A 24,104-nucleotide genomic window follows, 5' to 3' on the forward strand; every position below is an offset into this window, starting at 1 on the left:
CATTCATCAATCAAATAGATTATGGATAAATACATTCATTTGCCACTTCTACTAACCAGAGATCTTAAAAGAAACAAGTAATGGTGGAGGTTAATTAGCATGGTACTAAATGACATTAATTATGGTTATGCCATGTTAATGAGTTGGATGTGAGAAAAAAATCTGATGGCAATGTAGTTAATAAGAAGCTTTTGGATCCTGTTTGTTCAGTTTAGCACTTGTTTATGTATGAGAAATGCTCTTTAGTTCAACAAAAAGGTTAGCTTGAATTTGAGGCCACTGATGTTGATGCTATCATTAAACCATCAAAAGACTACATTTTGGGATAATATTCATTGATATTTGACCTTAATTTATTTGTAATTCTTTGGCAATATTTCACTTTTTTTTTTCTTTATTAAGTGTGCAAGGGAAAAAATCAAAATTAGGTAAAATATGTTCAGTTATGCAACCAAACCATAAAGCATGGACATCCAACTCTTGTTAAGAAACAGGACCGTGCTTACTCACATGTATGACTGTGCTTAGCTAATAAAGCACGTTTTTCTTCTATTGAAACACGACGATGTCTCTTAAGCACACCCTAATCGTCCAAACAGCATGCCCATGTTCCCATTTGTCTAGCATTGAAGCACACCATGAACAAGATTGTACTTCCTATGTGCACGATCATGCTTAAAAGTCTGCCCTTGATTTTTTTTACTATAAATAGAGATTTCCAAACATATTATTTTTATCCAATTTTTATCTAATTTTCTCCAATTCTTAGTTATAGTTTCTCTTATAATTTTTTTTCTCTTTTATTCATAATTAAGGTTTTGTAAAAGGCTAAAGGCCAAACCTTTAGTGAGATTTTTCCTATCATAGTTAATTCTTTTCCTTTATTTAATGGGTTCTATTAACATGTGTGACTAGTTCTTTCATTCTAGGGTTGTGATGTAGTTGTTCCTTGAGAGCTCCCAGTGATGAATTTATGAATTAATTTTGTTTATTGTCAAATTATTTTAGTATATTGTTTCTTATCTTAATTAATTAGAAATGCTTGATCAAACTCTTGTATATAATTAACAAAAAACTAAAATAATTGAATTATGAAAATTGGCATGATCAAGTTGGTTTCTAATTTCCAATCAAATTAATTATTTGATTCACCTCTACTCATATATGTTTTGCTTTTAGAATAAAAGTCTTATGATCAATTTCAATTTTTCTTAAGATAAAGACTATTAACTTTCTGAAACTAACAATTTCATGAATAAAAATGACAACATGACTTATTAATTTATAAATTTTTTCTTTGGGGGGATCGAGAGTAATAAGTCACAATTATAGGGTTTTACCTCTAAATCTTAATAATAAAATCTAATATTCTATTTCAATTTATAAATTAACATTCTCTCAAACAAATTTTGTTTCTCCAAACTACTAAAAACCATGATTAAGTTGATAATTGCCTGAATCTAGTCCTTTGAGTTCGATATTTAAATTTTATCCAATATTACTACTACGATAAGATATGCTTCCTTAAGTAAATTTTAGACACATAAGTTTTTGGCCCCGTTGTCGAGGACTAATATCCAAGCAATATCAACTGAAAAGGGTTTTCACTCATTTGAAATTTTTATATTTTGTTTTACTTGTTTTGGTTTTTGTCTAAGCTTGCTTCCTTGTGTTGTATGTTAACCTGCTCAAAGATGCTTGTTTTGCAATACAATTTTGAGATTTAAAAAATAACTAACAAGTTAAGGAAGGAGACAGAAAACCAAGTCATATTGGCTGAGGCGGGAGAGTTCGAGCCCATACTAGTTGAAGAAGGAGTAGAAGCAGTCATGGCAAATGAATGCCCCTTAAAAGAATTGTTTCTCCCAAACATTGAGGTAACTAATAGCCTTTGATGACTTACAGTAGTTTCTAACACTTTTAAGCTAAAGTCAACCCTCATATCCAAGGTTCAAAGTAGTGGTCAATTTGGGGGCCAACCTATTGAAGACCAAAGACGAGTTTGATCATCTTGTATAACAACATCAGAATGAACTTGAAATTTTAGAATTGACATCAAACTTAGAAGTATTTGGTGTTGACATTATAAAAATATAATTTTTATGCTTTTATAAAAAAAAGTATATCTATGTTAAATAAATTTAATCACTTCATGAATCACAAAAAATATAAAATTATAAAATAATAAGTAATTTCACAAAGAACAATATAACTTGAAAATATTAAAATAATAAATTAAATATGATCAAATACTTTTTATTTATAATTTTGTATTAATATAAAGAAATTATATAAATGTTGAAATTTTAAGTATTTAACTTATTTTAATTTTATAATTTCATCTAAGGTAGTATAGATTAAATTAGGAAAAGATAATTAAAATTACAAAAAAAACATTTATGCAAGATTAAATTTCGTTCATTTCCCTTTCTAATATCTTTTACATTAAATGACCAAGATTTTTCGTTCATTTCCCTTTCTAAACGAATCTTTTATTTTCCACACAAATCTTTTGAAAAGACTTGATTTAAAACTAAATATATTAAATATTAATCTATCAACATTTTGTTATTTTTATTCTCTTGCAAAATATATTAAATCATTACGCATTTTCCAAGTTAATAACAACGACGACCTTGACTCTACCCCTTTAAAGACTCTATCTTTCTATCCTGCTTTCAGTGTACCTGTTCATTTAGAAGCTAATAACTAGATAGGGTGTCAAGATCTAAAGGGCAAGCACACAGCAAAACAAGACAGATCTCAATAGTTAAATCAATTTTACGCAAAATAGAGTGTAATAAACCCAGGAGGTGGGCAGAATAGGATGAATCACTTCTCTCACTTATCTTAATTGAGATCATTTAACTTAATAAGTATACATGTCATTTAATTCAATTGAGGTCATTCAGTTAAAATAAATAAATAAATAAATATATTTGTGGTCCACATAATTTACTATTTTTTCATTTTTGATCGCTGTATTTTTTTTAGTTGTTTCATGTTTAATATTTTATAACATTTAAAAAATAGTTCTTACTGTGAATTACCGTAAATAAATTCTATATGATAAACGAAATACATATAACAAATATTACAAATCCTAAACCTCATAATTCAAATCTCAATTGTCCAATGAAAAATTTCTCATAATCTATGTTCTCAATAATATCGTTAAGTTCGTCCTCAACAATTATAATATCAATAATATCTTCAAGTTTGTCCTCAACAGTCACAGTAATTAAATCAATTTTATGCAAACCAGAGTGTAATAAGTCCAAGAAGTGGGTGCACAATGACCCAACTAGAATGAATCACTTCTCTCACCTATCTTAAGTATACATGTCTTTTAACTTAATTGAGATTATTCAGTTAAAAAAAAATAAAATATACTTTTGGTCCATTTTTTAGAGTTAGAAAATCTTCTGAGTGAGTCAGAGTCTCAGCTCTTATCAGGAGTAACATTTTAATTATAAGGTGTAATTAATTTATTTTGATGTCTGTTTCTTTTTGTTTTCAACATATTAAAAAAAAAAAACAGTATATATGATGGTGTAATGAAGTGGCCTCATCGTATTAACAAAGGGGCAGTGAGTCTTTCCTCAACTGTGTGTCAGTGTGGGTGTTTTTTCCCTTTCACCTCTAATATTCAATCTTCTAACCACTCATTCATTCACTATGTTTTTCCATAATTGCAGGCGATGGGCATTGACACTCACGCAGATTTGGATACATGGCAAGACGCAACAATGTTATTGTTGGGTGCCATATACAACAATGAGTGTCAGCCACACATCATTCCCATTGTTCCGGAGGAACTTGGGAAATGGAGCGAGAAAGAGTACGAGCCAAAGGTGGTGTCGATCGGGCCCCGGTTCAAGGGAAGAAAGGAACTTCTACCAATGGAAGACATCAAGTTGCGTTGCTTGGTGCACCTTTTTAAGAGAACAGGAAGCATTTCTCACCAATGGAAGGCAATTCTAAATTGCTGTATGAGACGCATCTTGACGTTAGACGCAACTGTTCGCACTAGCTATGGGGAACAAATCGATTTGGACAGCTACGGTCTAGCCACCATTGTGTTACACGACGCTTGCTTTCTCTTAGAGCTTTTCATTTCTCAATCTGTGGAATGGAATTCAAAGCTACAACCCAACAATGACACACTCCCTCCTAGCCCAGCAGCTCAACTCGGGAATATGGAACTCATCTTGAGCGATCTCACCTTATTAGAAAACCAGATACCCTTTTTTCTTCTTTTTAACGTCTTCGGTATGTTTTTTTCCCATCTCGTTCCTGATGACCCGTTTCGCGGCAAGATTTACGTTAGTATTACACAAGATTTGGCGCTGTCTCTTTTTGGCTACTCTCGTGATTCAAGTTCTACCTCTATTCCCGATCCCATTGATGCCTCTCACATTCTTCAACTTGTTCACTCCTTCATTCTCAATCCCCAAAGCCACCATGGCTCATGTGTTATTGATATTGAAGTTAATGTTAATAAACAAATAGAACCCAAATTTTGTGCCACTAGCCTCTTAGCCGCTGGGGTTACTATAGTCAAAACTGAAGAGAATTCTATTATTCCAAAATTCATCAGCAGGAATGGGGTGCTAGAAGTTCCTCCCTTGCATATCACTCAAACCATGGAAGCAAAGTGGCGAAATTTTATTGCTTGGGAGCTTCACACTACCAGGTGGAAAAAGAGTGTTGGAAGAGATTTGTTCACTGTTCGGGCGTTGCTCTACAATGATTTGATATGCTGTGCAAGCGACGTTCAACTGCTTAAAAACAAGGGAATCATCGTAGATGAGTTGGGTATGAGTAATCACCATCTCATGGATCTTCTTCGTTCCATCACAAATGGTGTTGACCGTGGCGTTGTTCATTCAACTTACTGGAACATGATTCATGCCCTCAACACCTATTATGCAACAAATTGTTTCATAGGCTTTCCCATAATTGTGTGGCATTATTTGAGCCGATTTTCAGAATGGCTTTACGGTCTGAACAAGTTTTTAAGGCGCGGTTACAACTTTGCTGCTGCGTTGATAACTCTTCTCACTGTCATCCAGACTTGTTATACAATACTCAGCTATCATTATCCAAAGAACAATTAGTTTTTCTTTATCCAATTTATGTTATTTAAATGATTTTCCATTGCTTTCAGAATATTTACTTACATTGTATTAATTTCTACAAGGCAAACTTACCTTGTTTGTTTGAGTTTTTATTCCACGTTTGTCCTCTTTCTCATTATGATAAATTTGTGTGGTTTCCCAATTTGCTGTTCTTCTCATTGGATAATTTGTTATCATTTCAAACTTTCAATCCATATATCTAAGCAATATCAATAATGTTGCAAGCAAAGAACCATTTGAAATGAAGTCATATTTCATCAGCTAAGTAGAAATTTGTCAATTATATTTTGTTGTGGTGTCTATGTAATCATATTATTTCATTGTTCAACATTTAATTATTTGTCATAATTTTTATTGCAATTTATATTGTACATATCAAGTATATCACGATATATAATTATTTGTCATTGTCATATGGTTGGACATTATAACATGCGACATAACATATGCCATGATGACATGACAAGTGACATGATAGCATGACACGTGGCACGACAATATGATATATAACATGACACGAGTTAAATCTGTTAAGTATTTAAACGAAAGATACAGAAAATCAAACATTGAGATATATTTTAAAGATATGAGACTAAATTGACTCAATTAATTAAAGTGAGACTAAATTGACACAAATAAATAATATAAGGAAAGAAAAATATATTTTTAGCTTAAAAAATATTTAAAAAAATGATGAAATATATAGTGATAAAAAAAAGACAACAATAATAACACCAAAGGATTTGATCAACGTGGCACATGCATGAACCATTATGAAAAAATGAAAAATCTTAAACAAATGAAAAAAAAATATTTTTATTTATCTATTTTTTATGTTTGGTTTTTCATATTTTTAAAAAAATTTGATAAATAAATATAATTTATTTTTAAAAAATTGAAAAATGTGTAAGTTTATTTAATAAATATAGAAAAAAAATTTAAAATAAACCTTTTTCATTTTTTTAAATATTACATATTTATAAAATTAATGGGCATCTCCAATGCAAGCAACTCATTTAAAAATGTGTAAGATTTATTTGAGTTGCTTCATGCATTAAAAAATGAAAAAAGTAGTCTCTAGTGTGTCATGTCAGCATTAAGCAACTCAAATACAAATTTACTCCAATGGTAAGAAACCTTATGAAATTCAACTTTTAAATTTTTTTTTTCTAATCATTTATGAACCAAATTTAAATTTTTATTAAAAAGGATAATTACACTACGATGAAAGAAAATAAATTACGAGAAAAAAATACACAATAAGTAGATATTAAAAAATAAAATAAAGCAATAGTAAATACATAAACATTATACGAAATTAATTTTCATCATTATTATTTTTGAAATGTTCTCAAATATCACTACAAAAAAAAAGGATTTTAGTGACCACAAAAATCGGTCGCTAAATTGCTTAAATCGGTCGCTATTTACTTTAGCGACCGAATTAGCGACCGATTTGAAGTAGTTGCAAAAACCCTGGTCGCAAAGTTGTTTAGCGACGAAAATACTGGTGGTCGCTAATTAGCGACCGAAATTTTCGATCGCTAATTGGTCACTACGATTATGGTCGTCATAGTATATGGAACCAAATTAGCGACCGAAAAAAAGGTCGCTAAATCGGTCACTAAATGTGTTATTTATTTTTAAATTTTTAAATAATGATTTTCCTTTCCGTCGCAAAGTCGGTTGCTAACATTTTTCAAAATAAAAAATTATTTTTAATTGCAGTTGCTAAATCGATCACTAAATTTTATTATTTTAAAAAATAATTTTCATTTCGGTCGCTAAATTAGTCGCTAAGTGTGTTTTTTTATTTTTTTTAAAAAATAATTTCTAATTCAGTCGCTAAATCGGTCACTACATTTTATTATTTTAAAAAATAATTTTCATTTCAGTCACTAAATTGGTCAATAAGTGTGTTTTTTTATTTTTTTTTTTAAATAATTTCTGACTCGGTTGCTAAATCTGTTGCTAAATTTTATTATTTTTAAAAAAAAAATTCATTTCGGTCATTAAATCGGCCGGTAAATTTTATTATAATAAAAATTAATTTTCTTTTCGGTCGCTAAACATAATTTTATTTTTGAAAAAAAAATACTGATTTTTTTCGGCCGCTAGACTTACTTTATTTTTAGACATGATCGCTAATTTTATACCTTAAACACTACATATTTTATTTTCATTTTCATTTTGAACCTGTTTAACAATGAAACAATAACACTAAAGTTGATAATGCATATATAGTCCTAATATCATAATAAAAGTAATTAAAATATATAATATATGATACAATCTACAAAATCACAACTAATAAAAAGAATTAAAAAAAATGACATTTAACTAATAACTAATAGTAAAAATCAAATAAAGTTTTCTAAACCACAATTAATATAAAACATCTAAAGTAAGTCATCAAATACACAACTAACTAAAAACATCCAAAAGGAGTATATAACATTTAACTAATAATAAAAACTACAAGAAATATATATTTAATGATTTTGTTTAGTTCAGTTAGAAATCTCCAAATCATGGACTCATGGTACGGGCAAACCCTACAAGAAAGAATCTTTTATCCAAAAACCATGGTTTGGGGTGGCCTCTCCAATTGAAAACCAAACATTCTTCAAGACTAAACACAAATGCTACGAGATCCAAACCTCACTTTGATCCAACTTCTTTAGCCGTTTCACATGTTCCTGTCACCACCAATAGCTTAAGGCTCTCACCTTTTAAACCCCAAACATGGAAGGACATGCCAGCTTATGTTTGGTTACCTATACGGAAATGGAACCAAAACAAGCAAGCACTACCGGTCAGGCAATTCCACTTGATTATCTACCATGCCAAAAAGCAAACTGAAACGTTTAACAAAGCTTAGAACACCATTGAACTTGTCTAGCGCATGTAAAGCAAGGAGAAGTATAACCTAAAAGGAATAGTCAACACACAGCAAGTACGAAACCCGAATCGGAAACCAGCAGTTTGAGCTAATTCACTCGATTGATTATATAAAACATACAAAAAAAAATACACTTTCATTCAAGTTATAAACCCCCAATGATGGTCAAAGTCTGCAACTAAGCAATTTTATTAGGAGAAAAAACATAAATGCTAAAAAAACCACTTGTCCATATTAAGAAGGTTCTGCTTGGCTTGTGTGGCAAAACACCCACATCCTCAGTCCGAAATTCCCATGTCATTCTTTCTTTCCGATTCCATGTGACATATTATAGATCCCTCGTCCCTGGAAAATAACACACAAAACAGTGTCCATAAAATATGATTAGAAGCAAATGGAAAGTTGGAGATGCACTGATAATTTTAATCTGATGAAGTCAACAGAGACAAGTGAAAATTGATATTACAATTGAACTTACAATCAGATAAAGTGATGATGCAGCCAAAGCCAGTGGTATGGCCACGGACGTAACCTTATCAAGGGGTCCCTTCAAGTAGGTATGCTTGGGGATATTCTGGAAATATTTTTGCTTCTCAATAAGCTTCTCACGTGGTCTGAATGGTGCTTCTTCTGACATCCTGCACACCATGACCAATGATTATCTCAATGTTTATTCCTCAACAATATAAAAGAAGGAAAAAGAAAGAAAACATGGCATGAAATGAATTGAAACAGAACTTGTATCCAAAAGGAGTATATAAAGTGTTATCGGTAACCCAAAAACATAGTAGTAAAGGTATCAATCACACAACTCTTAACACATACCAATGTTTGTCCATAAAATTAGACCAAGAATTTAACAAAAACAACAACAAAAATAAATCTCACTTATAACTAAGAAATCAAGGAATTGAATTATATTCTTCAATTTATATCCTCCAGAAAGCATAAGAATGAAATTAAGGGTGAAATTCAAGATGCAAGAGGGCACATATTCTATGCTCTGATGGTTTTTTTTGCTTAACTTGAGAACTCATGTGATTGGTTTTCATTTTTTTTCTTGTTCAATGATCCACAATTGTTTAACCTTTCATTCAATGAAGCACTTTTACTCTTGTAGGAAGCATTTTACTATTTCTGCATGAATTTGTGCATGTTGAACTAGACAAATACCAAGCAGATTTGATTTCTCACTAATTGAAGCAATCAAAATCTCTTTACTCTGTTAATTCTGTAACCGGGTATTAGCCACCATTGAAAATCTCTTAACTAAATTGTTATAAAATACATGTACTTGGGTAATAAATCACAAAACTGTTCTATTTTATTGATTTTTTTTAATCAATGGTGATAACTTTACATTTTATCCTTTAAAGGGTGTCCCTCACATTAAAGAAACTAAATCCAAGTTTAATCATAACCTCAGAAGAACATTCTCACAGCTAGGTATGAAAGCATATAATATAACATAAAATATTGTTGTTAAAGCATGTAACATTCTTACAAGTTGCTTTATACCTGTTCATGATGGCAGTGCAAGGGTAAATAAATAGTAAAAGGAATTTATTTATACCTACCTGTTCACATCAACATAAACATTGCTAAACAAAATTTTTAATTTATTGTGAAGAAAAATATTAATGGATTATTAACTAAATGAAAAATGAAGAAAGGTAGTCAAAAATAATTTCATTGATATGGCTCTATAGTATGGTTTAGGTGTTTCTGAAATTTTTTAAAAAACAAAAGATTTGGATAAAGGTGACTTAACAATAAAATGAAAATAAAAGTTGTTTCACCTTTTCTTGTAAGTTATTTTCATTCCGTGGAAAGTTTTTAATGGTTACAAACTGATGACTACCACATGCAAGGAAAGGTTTATATTAATAATTAATTATATAAAATAAAATTAACCATTTTTACAAGTTTTTACTTGTGGAGTACTTAAACCAAAACAACAAGTAAACAAAATCATGCTTGTTTTTAACAATGCTCGCAATGATCAACGTTTTCTATTTTGATTTTGCGTGATATACAGTTTGCTGAAAAGCTATGTAAATATTATTTTTCACAATGCAATTCCACAGTTCTACCACCAATTTCATGCAAGCTTATCCAAATCAGATAAATATATATAATATATCACACTCGCAGGTCAGCATACAGATCCTGGACCTACAATCCAACAAATATAGGTACATATTTTTCATTCTAAAGAAAAAATAAATAAATAAAAGAATGACCAACTCTTATTTCATGAAAGCAACATAATATGAAAAATCCAATATATACAAAAGAGCTCAACTCAATGAGTCAAGCACATACTAAGCAAAAAGGAAGAGAAGAACAAAAACAGAACAATATTTACCATTGGAGTATTTTCAAGTTAATTATCCCCACCCCTATGAAAATAAAAAAAGGAAACAGAGATTGAATTTATTTTTTAAACATCCTTGTACAGTATCTGGTATTTTGGTACACGTTCACAATAAGCTTTCCCTTCATTGCTCCTCTAAATATTGTCAGTAGAAATTTCATGAATACTGATAATAAATACCTTGGAAGTAGACAATTCAATTAGAATACTGGGAAATTTTCGGGATATTTGGACTTGAAGTCTATGCAAGCCTTGATTGCCTTCACATAGTGGCTTTTCTCGTACATAAGGTTGTGAAGCTGCAGCGATGTGAAATCCACGGGAGCCTTGGCACGCTCCGTTTCGATTTTCACTCTGTCTTCCTCAAGCAAGATATTGCGATTTGCCTGAAAACAAACGAAGAGAGTCATAAACCCTAGACTAGAGAATAAGAGTTGCGAAATAGAGTACCTGGCGGAGAGTGACGAAGTGCAGGAACATTTGAGTGACAAGATCTCGAAGGTTATGTACCATCTGCACAACAATAATATTAAGAACGTTAACAATAACAAACAAAAAAGTAAAAGAGAAGTTTTTAAATGTACACAAAATTAGCCTAACGGAAAAAATCAAAGCTTACCCTATTTCTCAACACCCAACTCACACTTGTTTTGCTTTGACTCCTTGCACGACATCAACTCCGAGAAGTTTGCTGCGACAGGAAGTAGTGTCGAGAGGAGGATGAAGGAGAGGGCAAGCTCGACGGAGAATGCCTTCAAATCTAGGGAGACAAAAGGGGACAACGGCTGGTGCAGCAGCCCAAGCGGCAGCCCCGCCGAGGAAATGAAATGGAGGAACCTTAACTGCCCTAATTTTTTTGTCCGTCACGGACACGCTTCGGAGTCTAATAGAGAAAATCAAATGGTTGGGGCGCGCTTGGAGTGTTTTATTATTTATTTTCAGATTTTTTCAAAAACACTTTTTTAAATAAATTTTACATTAAATTATTAACTATAGTCATTTTTTAATTAAGTTATTTAATTTTAGTTTTTACAATAATTTTTTTATTTGTATAATGAATTTTAATTTGTTCAACTTATTAAAATTTTCGTTAAATTCAAATTCTTTATACAGTAGATAAGATACGATATATCTTATAATAGTTATTTTTTTCATAATGCTAAAAATTAAAAAAATTAATAAAGTGTATAAATTTTAGATTTTGTATCAAATATTCTTAATCATATTTATTTCAAATAGCGTTTTTTTTATTAAAAGAATCAAATAAAGTTTATTTAATTAGATTTGCCTATATTTTAGTAAAACAAAATTAAGTATTTTTCTTTTTATCTATTTGTATGTTTAAAGGGAATAAATAATTATGTATAGTAATCCAATATTAAATCAAAAGATAATAAAAATTATAACTAAAATCATAATAAATATTATGATATTAAATTTAGTATATATTAAAATTAATTAAATATTTGTAATTAAAAAATTGTTACAGATTTTAGATATATATTTTAAAGTTTTTATTTTATTAAATTAATTAAAAATTAATTATATTTTATCACTTTTTAATAAAGTAAGTGTATGATAGTTAAATATTATAATTATTTTACAATAATTTAAAATGAAAAGATAATAAAATATGTTAACTTATGTTTCAAATAAAATGCTTTAAAATATTATAATCAAAAGAAATTTAATATTAAATCAAAAGATTATAAAAATTATAACTAAAATCATAATAAATATTTTGATATTAAATTTATTATATCTTAAAATTAATTAAATATTTGTATCAAATAAACTGATACATATTTTATATTTTATTTACTATATTTTATAATCAAAAGAAATCCAATATTAAATCAAAAGATTATAAAAAATTATAACTAAAATCATAATAAATATTCTAATCCTAGATTTTTAAAATATATTTTAATTAAAAATATATTTTTGGTGAATATGATGGTTAAAAGTATTTTTTATAAATAATTATATTAAAAATAAATTTTAAAATCTTATAATGGTGTTTTTTAACGATGTTAACTTAAATATTTCCAAGATTTTAGAATAAATTAAAATAAAAAGATAATAAAATATGTTAATCTGTATTGAGATTTTATTTCGACACGAAACTTTAAAATAAATGTGCGAATAAAAAAAACTCCGTCAAAACGGTCATATATTCTGTTTGATAGAGAAAAAAGTAAGGAAGCGCATTGTAATGTATTAAAAACTAATCAAAAAGAACAAGTAGGTGGTTTGTCCAATTAGTTATAGAGAAGACTTAAGATTTTCTCCACGTAAGTATGTGTCTAGATTCGAGCTCTATTGTCAGTAATTTTAGCCTTTTTAAACAAAAGATGTGTAATTGTAATAAAAAGGAGGTGTATATATCATAAGTTAAATACTATGAACATCTTCGAGTAAATTAAAATCAAAAGATATTAATTTTTTTAAATTACTAAAAAATATTTCATTTTTTAATTGTTTCACAAATTCTTACTAATTTTTGTATAAATCAATTGTTTTTAAACAATGAAACTAACATGATTATATTAACTGAATTGAATGATTAAGTCTAACTTTTAAAATAATAATTAAAATAAAATAAGATTCATGAAAATAATTTCAAAATATATTAAGTAAATAATTTTTATATATAATAAAATTAAAGACTAGGATTAAAATAATTAATAGAATTAATGTAATGTTCATTTATAAATATTTAAATAAATTATAAGTAGCAAGGTATTATTTAATTGATGTTTAAAATAAAATATTTTATAATATCTGAATGAATTGATTTTTAAGATAAACTATTATATACATATTTAATTAATATAATTTTAATATATATATATATATATATATATGTGTGTGTATTAGATATATTTTAAATATATATTTTTATATTAAAAATTATTTTATCATTAAATAAAATAAAAATATTTCAAAATATGGCTGTTGTTAAATCAGTTTCCCATGGTGGGATCATATTCATATATAATAATAGAATCATGTCTTCTTAAAGAAGTAATATCTACCTCAAAGTAGTACGAACATAATTGAAAATAGATGGTATAACGTATTCTAAATAATTGATCTCATGTGTTATTGGTGTATATATTTATATATACATTTTTTTATTTTATAATTTTTATTTATTAAAATAATGGAACATTAATTATATTTTATCAATTTTAGATTTGTTTGATAAATTTTTATTAATTCTTATGTAGGCCAATTATTTTTAATTTGATCGAACTAGCATTTTTATATCAATTGAACTAGATGTTTAAGTCAATTTTGAAAATAATAATTAAAATAAAATAAGATTTATGAAAAGAAGTTTATTTACCTAAACAAAATTGGAAAGAACAATAAATTATGTATTTTCATATTATTTAATAATATAATAAAACATTAAGCATGATAAAAGAGAAATAAATTTCTCAAGAGAAAAATAAATAAATTTTCTAGATGAACTATTATTTAAATTAGTCTAATTTTTTTTAAAAAAAAGATTCAATTAAAAAGATTATTATTTAATTTTCTTTTATAGCATTATGTTTCTCATTTTTTAATACATCATGATATATTAATTGTCCATTTTAAATTATATATTTTTTATTATTTTAAAAAAAAATTTATTGGGAGGATAATGATTTTTATTTCTTATAATTAATATTTTTATCATTATAAAAATAATATTATATATTTTTATATTTGCTTCCAATTAAAAGAAATATATTTTTGAATTTTTTAAAAAATTTCTATTTAGCGACCGATTTTAATTTGGTCGCTAAAATTATTATAAATAATAATATTTTTATTTTTTTAGCGATCAATTTTAATTCGGTCGCTAAAGTTATTATAAATAATAATATTTTTATTTTTTTAGCGACCAAATTAAAATCGGTCGCTAATGTTATTATAAATAATAATAATTTTTATTTTTTTAGTGACCGATTTTAATTTGATCACTAAAATTATTATAAATAATAATTTTTTATTCTTTTAGCGACCGATTTTAATTTGGTCGCTAAAATTATTATAAATAATAATATTTTATTCTTTTAGCGACCGAAACTGTTCCGTCGCTATTTTAACCAATAATTATTATTTTAGCGACCAATTTAGCGACCATTTATTGGCCACTAAAAAAATCGGTCGCTAATTCGGTCACTAAATAAAATTTGCAACTAAATTAGATTTGGTCGCTAATTATGTCGCTATTAGCGACGGAAAAAAATTGGTCACTAATTTCGGTGGCTAAATTGGCTTTTTTTGTAGTGAATTATATGTTCAATAAGATCTGCTTGAAATCTGGTAAGGAACGATTGCTTGAAGAAGCAACTCTCTCTCTTCTTCAAGTAACTCATGTTGCTATGTCAGAATCATCCAATGACAACAAATCGAGACTTAAGTTGCTTCATGGGACAAACAACTCCCATTAGAGTGGCTCCACTATTTTTTCTTTTCAATTTTTTTTTCAATTATGTTTCTTCTTGGTCGCTGGCAGGAATAACGAAACCCAAATTTTTTACTAAAATAGAATTTTTTTAAAAAAATTTACCAAAACAACACCTATATCAATTTATTTACCCAAGTAGCACCTTTTACTGTTCATGCTCAGAATTCAATTCCTGGAGAACTGAATTCTGAACTTCAATTTTTTTTGTGCTTAGAATTCTATGTTTAAAAAAATATTCAATTTGTAGTCTAGGTTTCGCGTTGATTTTGCAACTGGAACAGCCCAATCTGCAAGCAGAACGACCGATTCTGGTTGCATGCGTAGTCTATTATTTTTGAAACTGGAACGTCCAAGCAGAACGGCCCATTCTGATCCATTTGTCATGTGTGAATTTTTTGCTCTATAACGGCCGTTCTGAAAGTAGAACAGGTCGTTCTTCATGGAGAATCGGATCGTTCTACAAGGAGAACGGTCATTCTACAAGGAGAACGGGTGGTGCTGTAAGGAGAACGGGCCTGAATCCATTTTTATCCCCCATGCTCAGATCCAAAATGGAAAAAAGAAATTTAACAGCTCAAAATTCGGTTCCCCGAGTGTGAAAGTAAAAGGTGCTACCTGGGTAAATAAATTGGTACAAGTGTTATTTTGGTAAAAAAAAATTTAAAATTCTATATTAGTAAAAAATTCGTGAAACCCTCACCCCCCCCCTCCCATTTTCTGTTTTTTCTGTTATTTATTTATTTATTGGTTTCATTTTTTATTTTTAAAACTTGATAAATAAAAATATTTAATTTAATAAATTAAAAAATGTAAGATTTATTTAATAAATATACCAAAATTTTAAAAATAAATGCCCTCATTTTTTTTTAATATTACATATTTAGAAAAATAAACTTAACTAATAAAAAAAAGACATATACACATTTTTAAAAAAATATTTTTTTAAATAAAAAAAGTGGTGTCATGGGCTAGAGAGACAGAAGAAAAAAAATGCAAGTCACTATGACCTATAAAAACTTAAAAAAAAAAATCAACTTTACACATAATTGCATTTTACAAGTCACTATATGATTTATGATGTAATATTTATAAGAAAAAGTATATAAAAAATAAAAAATTTATAAATATAGTAAAAAATTTAAAATAAACCGTTTTCATTTTTTTAAATATTACATATTTATAAAATTAATGGGCATCTCCAATGCAAGCAACTCATTTGAGTTGCTTCATGCATTAAAAAATGAAAAAAGTAGTCTCTAGTATGTCATGTCAACATTAAGCAACTCAAACACAAATTTACTCCAATGGTAAGAAACTTTATGAAATTCAACTTTTAGAATTTTTTTTCTAATCATTTATGAACCAAATTTAAATTTTTATTAAAAAGGATAATTGCACTAAGATGAAAGAAAATAAATTACGAGAAAAAAATACACAATAAGTAGATATTAAAAATTAAAATAAAGCAATAGTAAATACATAACCATTAGGAAATTAGTTTTCATCATTATTATTTTCGAAACGTTCCCAAATATGTTCAATAAGATCTGCTTGAAATTTGGTAAGGAACGGTTGCTTGAGGAAACAACTCTCTCTTTTTCAAGTAACTCATGTTGCCATGTCAGAATCCTCCAATGGCAACAAACCGAGACTTAAGTTGCTTCATGGGACAAGCAACTCCCATTGGAGTTGCTCCACTATTTTTTCTTTTCAATTTTTATTTTTTTTTTCAATTATGTTTCTTTTGGGTCACTGGCAGGAATAGCGAAACCCAAATTTTTTACTAAAATAGAATTTTTTTAAAAAAAATTTACCAAAACAACACCTGTATCAATTTATTTACTCAAGTAGCAACTTTTACTGTTCATACTCAGAATTCAATTCCTGGAGAACCGAATTCTGAACTTCAATTTTTTTTTGTGCTCAGAATTCGTAGTGTTTTAAAAAAAATTCAGTTTGTAGTCCAAGTTTCGCGTTGATTTTGCAACTGGAACGGCTCGTTTTGCAAGCAGAACGACCTATTCTGGTTGCATGCGTAGTCTATTATTTTTTAAATCGAAACGTCCAAGCAGAACGACCCGTTCTGATCCATTCGTCATGTGTGAATTTTTTGCTCTGGAACGACTCGTTTTGAAAGTAGAACGGGTCGTTCTGAAAGTAGAACAGGTCGTTCTTCATGGAGAACGGGCCGTTCTTCATGGAGAACGGGCCGTTCTGCAAGGAGAACGGGCCGATTTGAATCCATTTTTATCCCCCATGCTCAGATCCAAAAGGGAAAAAAAAAATTAACAGCTCAAAATTCGGTTCCCCGAGTGTGAACAGTAAAAGGTGCTACTTGGGTAAATAAATTGGAACAAGTGTTATTTTGGTAAAAAAAAAAATTTAAAATTCTATTTTAGTAAAAAATTTGCGAAACCCTCACCCCCCCTCCCATTTTCTATTTTTTCTGTTATTTATTTATGTATTGGTCTCATTTTTTATTTTTAAAACTTGATAAATAAAAATATTTAATTTAATAAATTAAAAAATGTAAGATTTATTTAATAAATATACCAAAATTTTAAAAATAAATGCCCTCATTTTTTTAATATTACATATTTAGAAAAATAAACTTAACTAATATAAAAAAAGACATATACACATTTTTTAAAAAAAATATTTTTTTAAATAAGAAAAAAAAGTGGTGTCATGGGCTAGAGAGACAGAAAAAAAAATGCAAGTCACTATGACCTATAAAAACTTAAAAAAAAATCAACTTTACACATAATTGCATTTTACAAGTCACTATATGATTTATGATGTAATAATTATAAGAAAAAGTATATAAAATTAATTTTTTTTCTCACATGTAATGGGTGTTATTATGATCCATAGCGACACCTACAACAACATCTTCAAATGTGTAAATGGTTTCAAAGTAACTTTATTTACATAATTTATTTTAAAAAGTGACTCTCAATTGTCAAAAAGCTAAGAAAGTGAAAGTGTACTTGGAGCAAGAACTGCTAGCAGCAAAGCTTGTGTCTAAGAAGTGACAAAACAAAATTAAGCTTGAGAGAAAAATCTATGACAAAAACTCTCTTTAGTGCTGAGCCCTAAATCTTAAACCTCTTTTTATTTGAGATTGTGTGTTTTGGAGGCATTAAGCTCCTTTATTAATGGGATCAAAATAAATGACTATTATTAATTAGAAGTGGGCTAAGTTAATTCAAGGTCATTGGTCAAATTGATATCTCTGCTCACTAGATAATGTGAAAGGTGCAGGTTTTCCTTACTCTTTCTCTTCTCCTTTCTCCTTCTTTCTTAAAATAAGTTGTAGGAGTCAAAATTATCAAATTCTAAGAGTCTATGTAAACTTTTCATAAACTCTTACAAATTTACTTATTATAAAAATAACATTAAAAAGTCTATTAAAAACATATATATATATATATATATATATATGCATAATATAATATTTTTAATACAACAAGAATTCAACATTTTAACTCCATAAAAATGCAAAATTCTAAACTACAATAATAAAGTGTTATAATACATTAATACTAAATAGGATTAAACTACATAAATAATCAAATTATATAATTTCACAAAAACATAGCTGCTAACAAAAAAATATTTCATAAAGGAGTTGATTTTTTCAAATAATGAGTCATAGTAAAACACTAACACTATGGAGGCAATTTTATGTTGTTTTTTTTTTGTTGTTAAAAATGAACAGGTATCGGTCTATTAAATTTTTGCATGGGAGATGCTCAAGAATAACAAAACTAGTTGTATCTTCCCGGGTATCTTAGAGAATTAGGTTCAATAAAGAAATGCCTGAAGCAAATAAAACCAATGCCCTTCAGTTTCTTAAGCCCCATAATTAATAAGTAGAAATTCAAATGTTCACTTGCTCGTGCATCGAAGTTTAAGTCTACACTATGAACATTTCAAAAATAGATGTAGCTTGTAACAATTGAACGAGATTGTCAATTGATAGTTCAAGGTTCCGTACAAACAATCCTCGTGACACAAACATGCTCATGTTCTCTCCTATAATAAAGCTCATAAAATATCCGGAGGCACACTTCTATTGTATCAGAGCACTAGAGGCACAGAGACAATGTACTACTATACTACAAACTTTCTTCATTACCACATCAACTAGAGAACACGGTATCACATGAATATCTGTGTTGTTTGTTGTACCACATACAAATAAAGTGGCTAGAGCAGTGATCCCCTCTCACTTCCAAAATCATTTTCTTCAATCTCACTTCCATCATAAGATGTGGTGGAATTGTTATTTACACTTGGTTCAGAGCTGGTAGTGCTGCTTGTGGCAAGTGGGGAATCAGAAACACTCACTGTTCTGCTCTTTGAGGAACTACCTGATCTCACACTGTACATTGAGGAAGCTGGAATGCTTGTCACTAGTAGACGCAGATTACCCTGGATGCTTCGCCTTATGTCCTGTGGAAGAGAAACCAAACACACACTTGAAACTTACCTAATGTGAAACACAAGTGAATTATTCCATTTTTGTGTCAAAATAGTGGATACATTATTTATTGCACCATAATGCGTATTACTCCTTCGAATTCAGACATACTTTTAAGTGCTGTTTAAAACTATAATCTAATTCAGATACTCTGAAATCTATGTCAACATTCTGTTCTAACTTGTAACATGCTTGCACTATATCTCAAATGCTATATTAATATTAATGTCAGTCTACTGAATCAACAAAATATAAATATTTCTATTCAATCTGTTTCTCAATATCGGACATGAACAAACACTTTGCCTTAAACTATCCAAACTTTCCAACCATAATCTTAGGGATGAGGATAAATAACCAACGTGTTTTAGTTTATTGATTATTCCAGTATTTTAGAGAACACATGGGAATTCAGACATGCCATAGCTCATAAATTATTGACAATATACAGAACAGAAAAACTATTGAAATTCGTAGCTTTTACTTCAAGGCATGTACCAAGATTAAGCATAAATAGCTTCCTCGTGATATTATATTCATTAATTAAAACTACATAATCTAATTGATTTCAAGTATAAAAAAAACGTGAATATTGGAATAAATGGACATACCATATGCCTCATTGCCATATCCAAAGACTTCTTTGAAAGTGTAGTTCCAAATCCGGAGCTACCAGAAGAAGATTTTCCATAAGAATTGTCACGAGAAGAATGGTGGTCTTCATGTTTTGGTGGGGCCAGTTTTCTCATGTTCACTACTCTTTCAACCATCTTTGTCCCAATCAAAACTGGGCTCTCATCATCACCATCAGTGAAACGAGTTCGGCTCAAAACTTGCATAGAGGTGTGATTATTGTGGACCAACCCTGCTGAAGTCCTTCCTTTGGAGGGGGTATTTGCCTGCCTTTTAGATTTTCCATTGCTACTGGTCTCAACTGAAGATGATCTAGAATTTGGTGCTCCATGCCTAGTCCTAGTGGCTGAAGCTGGTCTATCCAACAATGATGTCTTCAAATTTGGAGGAGCATCATGAGAGAAACCAGGCATTTGTGAGGGTTCCCAGGGTCTAGATCGAACCGATGGAGAGCTTCCACGTGATTGCACTGGATTCTTAGCAGCTGCAGGGCGTGCTTTGGATGCTGATGAAGGCCTAGTAGGAGGAGCAGATGCTCCAAATGCCTTTGATGGGGTTGTTGATCTAAGTGTTGGTGTTGCTGATCTTTGAGATGCCTTGGGAGGTGCCAAGGAAGGCCTTGTAGTAGTAGGTGTTGAGGACCTGGCAGTGGATCTTGTAGGAGTAGATGATCTCGCTGGTGGAGCCGTTGATTTTGCGCATGTTAAGGTAGCCCTGGAGGTAGGTGTAGAGGGCCTAGAGGATTTGGTTGTTGAAGGTATTGTTGACCTTCCAGATGGAGTTGAAGATCTTGAAGTGGCTGAGGTTGGACCCCCAGATGAAGAAGGTCTTCTGCTACCATTTGTGGAAGAACCTAATCCTGGCATTGGTGCATGATGTTTAGAAACTGCATTGCTTCTTGAAGCAGGTTCTGCTTGGATATTAGCTACCTGCATTTACAAGATACAGCATAACAAGAAAGTTGCAAGTATTTTATCAGTTAAACCAAGAACAACATAATCCAATACTAATAGTTAGAAATGCTAACAAAACACTCTCTAATATACACTCTTCATTACTTACTAAATTTTATTAGAAATCACAGAAAATTATAGGTTTCGTTGCTTATTTAATGATTACTAATAGTTAAAAATGCTAACAAAACACTCTCTAATACACTCTTTATTGTTGACTAAAATTTATTAAAAATCACAAAAAAAAAATATTTAATGATTTTTAGTCATGATTTTGTAATTTTTAATAAATTTTAATTGATAGTAGAGAATTTGTTAGAGGGCCGTGGCTACCACTCCTATAGTTGAAATTCAAAAGAATTCAAGGCTTTGATAAGGTAGAGGAATTATTAAGACAAATTGATATGGTTCAACAACACTCAAATCATATTAAATGGTTCTTACCCTAGGTTTTAAAGCTGTTGGACGAGCATTATGAGTCTCCTGTTCACTCTTTATTGATAATTGTGATTCTTTCTCTAATGTAGGAAAAAGTGGTGTATCTGGTGGTGCAAGAAGCCTGAAAGAAGAAAACTTCACGTCAATAAAATGCAATTATGATGGACAAAAACGGCAATGTAATATAGATGCAGAAACTAAGAATGAGGTAAAATACATACTGTAAATCAGACTATTGCTTAGGTATGTGTTATGCAATTTGGTTCTTTTCAGCATGAAAGGTTTTCAAGTTTCAACCGCTATAGAATAACATAGCAGAGAAGTACAATTAACAAAAGACTAAATACACTAAGCAAAAAATAGTTAATTCATTTCTGATTCCTCCACCAAAGGTTTTCATTTGAAGTCATTAAATTAAAGACTAAGGTGATCATAGATTTTCTTTTCCCCAAATATGACATCAATTTAAGAAGAGGGTGCATGAACAGTAAAGTTTGATGTTAACTTAATCACTTGTTTCCTTTGGAGAAAACATTCAGCGCCATACTCTAACTCACCAGCAAAAAGTCACATCCGGTAACCGCAGATTAGTCACTAATTGTCAATTTTAAGATACAGCATGGTCATGAAAAAAAAAAAAAAAAACTACTCTAGCTCGCCATTAAAAATGGGAAATTGCAAAGCTCCAATAATTGCATGTAGAGTGTCATTAACAGATGAAGGGTGGAAGTTGGAGCTAGGTGTTGGTGTTGCAACCAGAAATTTTCATTGACAAAATTGAATGACCAAAAAAAAAAACTTTTCAGCTTAAGCAATTTCAAATGAAAGCCGCTAAAACATTCAAACATGCACTTTAATCATTCTAAAAATTTACTAATCATTTTGCAATGCAAATGACGTTTCACTTCACTATTGTGACTGCTTTCATCTAGACTAGAAGAATTTCTCTCACATCAGATTACAAACAAGACCAAATGCTCAACAAAACTTTAGTTCAATCGATGTAGAATTTTCAAGATCTACAAACTCATACGGCCAAATCAAGCTCCCCATCACCAATCAAAAGTCGAAGTCCAAAATTACCATTCATAGTCAGACTTGTCATTCTCTGAATTCAAGAACTCTTCAACTCCATTCTTCCTTGGTGGCACCGAAGACACGATCTTGGAAATCACGGAGCCCCCATGATTAGATTCTGTAGTCAAACATCATAACATGATGCAACATGGCCTCATAATCATTAATCAGGTATTAATAATTGCTGCCAAAAATAAATACATGAGAAGATAAAAAACATACCGAAATTGGGCAAATCAAGTTCTTCAGAATTTTGAAGGAGAAGAAGATTGTTTTTCTCATTCTCTTTCTCTCTCCTCCTCATCTCGAGGAACAAAGAGAGCTCTTCATCTCTTCCCTTCATCACCATCACTTCAGCTTCTCTCTAAAAAAATTCAAACTTTGATAATCCCTTCCAGCAAAAACCAAGTAGGCAAGTACAAATTACCAAAGTCTCAGTCTTTGAACCAAAACTTAGTGATTGGAATGACTTGAAGGAAGATGATCCAAAAGGGTGTAGTAAAAACTGAAAAGACACTTAACAAGGATCTAATTACCGTTATGGGGTGAAAATGCAATCTAAAAAATTCGGGTCAAGACAAATTTCCTTCAATAAGCTAAGAAGAACTCAGGTAGTGTTGTTGGATGGAAGTTGAGTCACGTGGACAATGGTGTTTGTTTGTGTTGCAAGAGAGAACCTATTTTTGTTCGAAATATTTGATTGTGTTGTGAGTTGCCTTGACGAGGTTGGAAGTTGCAGTTGCAGTGGCTGTGCACCTTGTCTAGTTGGCATTCAGATGTTTGAAAACGGAACACAAGAAATAAAAACAAAAGGATTTGAATTCAATTTTTGCGGTTTATTTATTTGTTTCTCTGACACAATTAATACCTTTTATTATACTAACATTTGCTTTAAATGTTAAATCATCCTTGAAAAGTTTGTCCATAAATTTCGAGGCTAATCACGATGCTGCCACTCCGAGGGAAATTTGTTTTTAACAAGGGTCAGATATATTATATCTTAATTTGATTGCTTTAAATTTGTTATTTTACTGGGTCAGTTTCTCTACCAAAAACAACTAGGCTCAGATTAATTTACTTATATATCTTAATCCTTTTTCTTATTTGTTTCGGAACGTGCCAAACCACATTGACTAATCAATTAAGTCTTTTATTTTTATTTGATAGTGATGAATCTTTTAATTTGAAACATATATGGCATTATCACTCTAAGATAAAAATTGACTTCAAAGAGGATGAACAAATAGTCATGTACCTAAGAAATAAAAAAGTGAATTGCAATGGGACAATGAAACAAGAGGACAAAGACATAAATTCTGTCCTGTTTGTAATAGCATAAAAAAGTCTCAATCACAATTACTTCTGTCCTCATTGCCATTTCTTCACTAAGCATTAGACAATCAGTTGGTATTTGGCTATAAATGTGCTCCGTGGCCACAAGAAATTATTCACATTGTTCCATATTAGACCTTATATCCCTTCAAATGATAATGTATATGAATTTAATACCTCATTCCTTTTTGGGGGTGATGAGCTTTGCCAATGTAGCAAGAATAAGAAAGTTGAATGGGAGTGTTCTCCTACTCCTACTAATTAATACACAACTAATAGTTAATGGTTAATAAAATT

General features: G+C 29.8%; 2 protein-coding genes across 4 annotated transcripts in view; both read right to left on the minus strand.

Moving 5' to 3' along the window:
* Positions 1 to 23,321, minus strand: part of LOC109801731 (uncharacterized) — a 50,419-nt gene extending 27,098 nt beyond the window's left edge. The window contains exons 1-6 of one of the 3 annotated variants that reach the window (XM_020362847.3): positions 23,012 to 23,317; positions 22,698 to 22,839; positions 22,482 to 22,593; positions 21,405 to 21,519; positions 19,986 to 20,936; positions 18,841 to 19,346 (exon numbers count right to left, since the gene is read on the minus strand). In XM_020362847.3, coding sequence (XP_020218436.2) covers positions 19,101 to 19,346; positions 19,986 to 20,936; positions 21,405 to 21,519; positions 22,482 to 22,593; positions 22,698 to 22,824 — 1,551 coding nt within the window. In that variant the 5' untranslated portion in view covers positions 22,825 to 22,839; positions 23,012 to 23,317 and the 3' untranslated portion in view covers positions 18,841 to 19,100. Of the gene's footprint in view, positions 1 to 18,840; positions 19,347 to 19,985; positions 20,937 to 21,404; positions 21,520 to 22,481; positions 22,594 to 22,697 lie in introns of those variants that run through there. The other 2 variants (XM_020362846.3, XM_083072808.1) reach the window with 2 other exon arrangements.
* Positions 7,605 to 11,276, minus strand: LOC109803067 (uncharacterized). The gene is made up of 5 exons (XM_083072807.1): positions 11,040 to 11,276; positions 10,871 to 10,933; positions 10,601 to 10,806; positions 8,522 to 8,681; positions 7,605 to 8,388 (listed from the first exon to the last, which is right to left on the minus strand). Exons 4-5 carry the CDS (start codon positions 8,678 to 8,680, stop codon positions 8,341 to 8,343), a joined length of 207 nt encoding a protein of 68 aa, XP_082928933.1. The 5' UTR covers position 8,681; positions 10,601 to 10,806; positions 10,871 to 10,933; positions 11,040 to 11,276; the 3' UTR covers positions 7,605 to 8,340.
* Positions 23,322 to 24,104: the final 783 nt, after the last annotated feature.

The sequence above is a fragment of the Cajanus cajan genome, chromosome 4, assembly GCF_000230855.2.
Source record: "Cajanus cajan strain Asha chromosome 4, NIPB_CcT2T_4, whole genome shotgun sequence".
Classification (NCBI taxonomy): domain Eukaryota; kingdom Viridiplantae; phylum Streptophyta; class Magnoliopsida; order Fabales; family Fabaceae; genus Cajanus; species Cajanus cajan.

What these genes read in the sequence shown, in the direction of transcription:
- LOC109803067 (XM_083072807.1), bottom strand. Translation starts at nt 8,680, where the DNA reads ATGTCAGAAGAAGCACCATTCAGACCACGTGAGAAGCTTATTGAGAAG. An exon ending in CATCATCACTTTATCTGATT is followed by an intron (nt 8,389 to 8,521) that starts GTAAGTTCAATT and finishes GTTATTTTCCAG; the next exon opens with GGACGAGGGATCTATAATAT.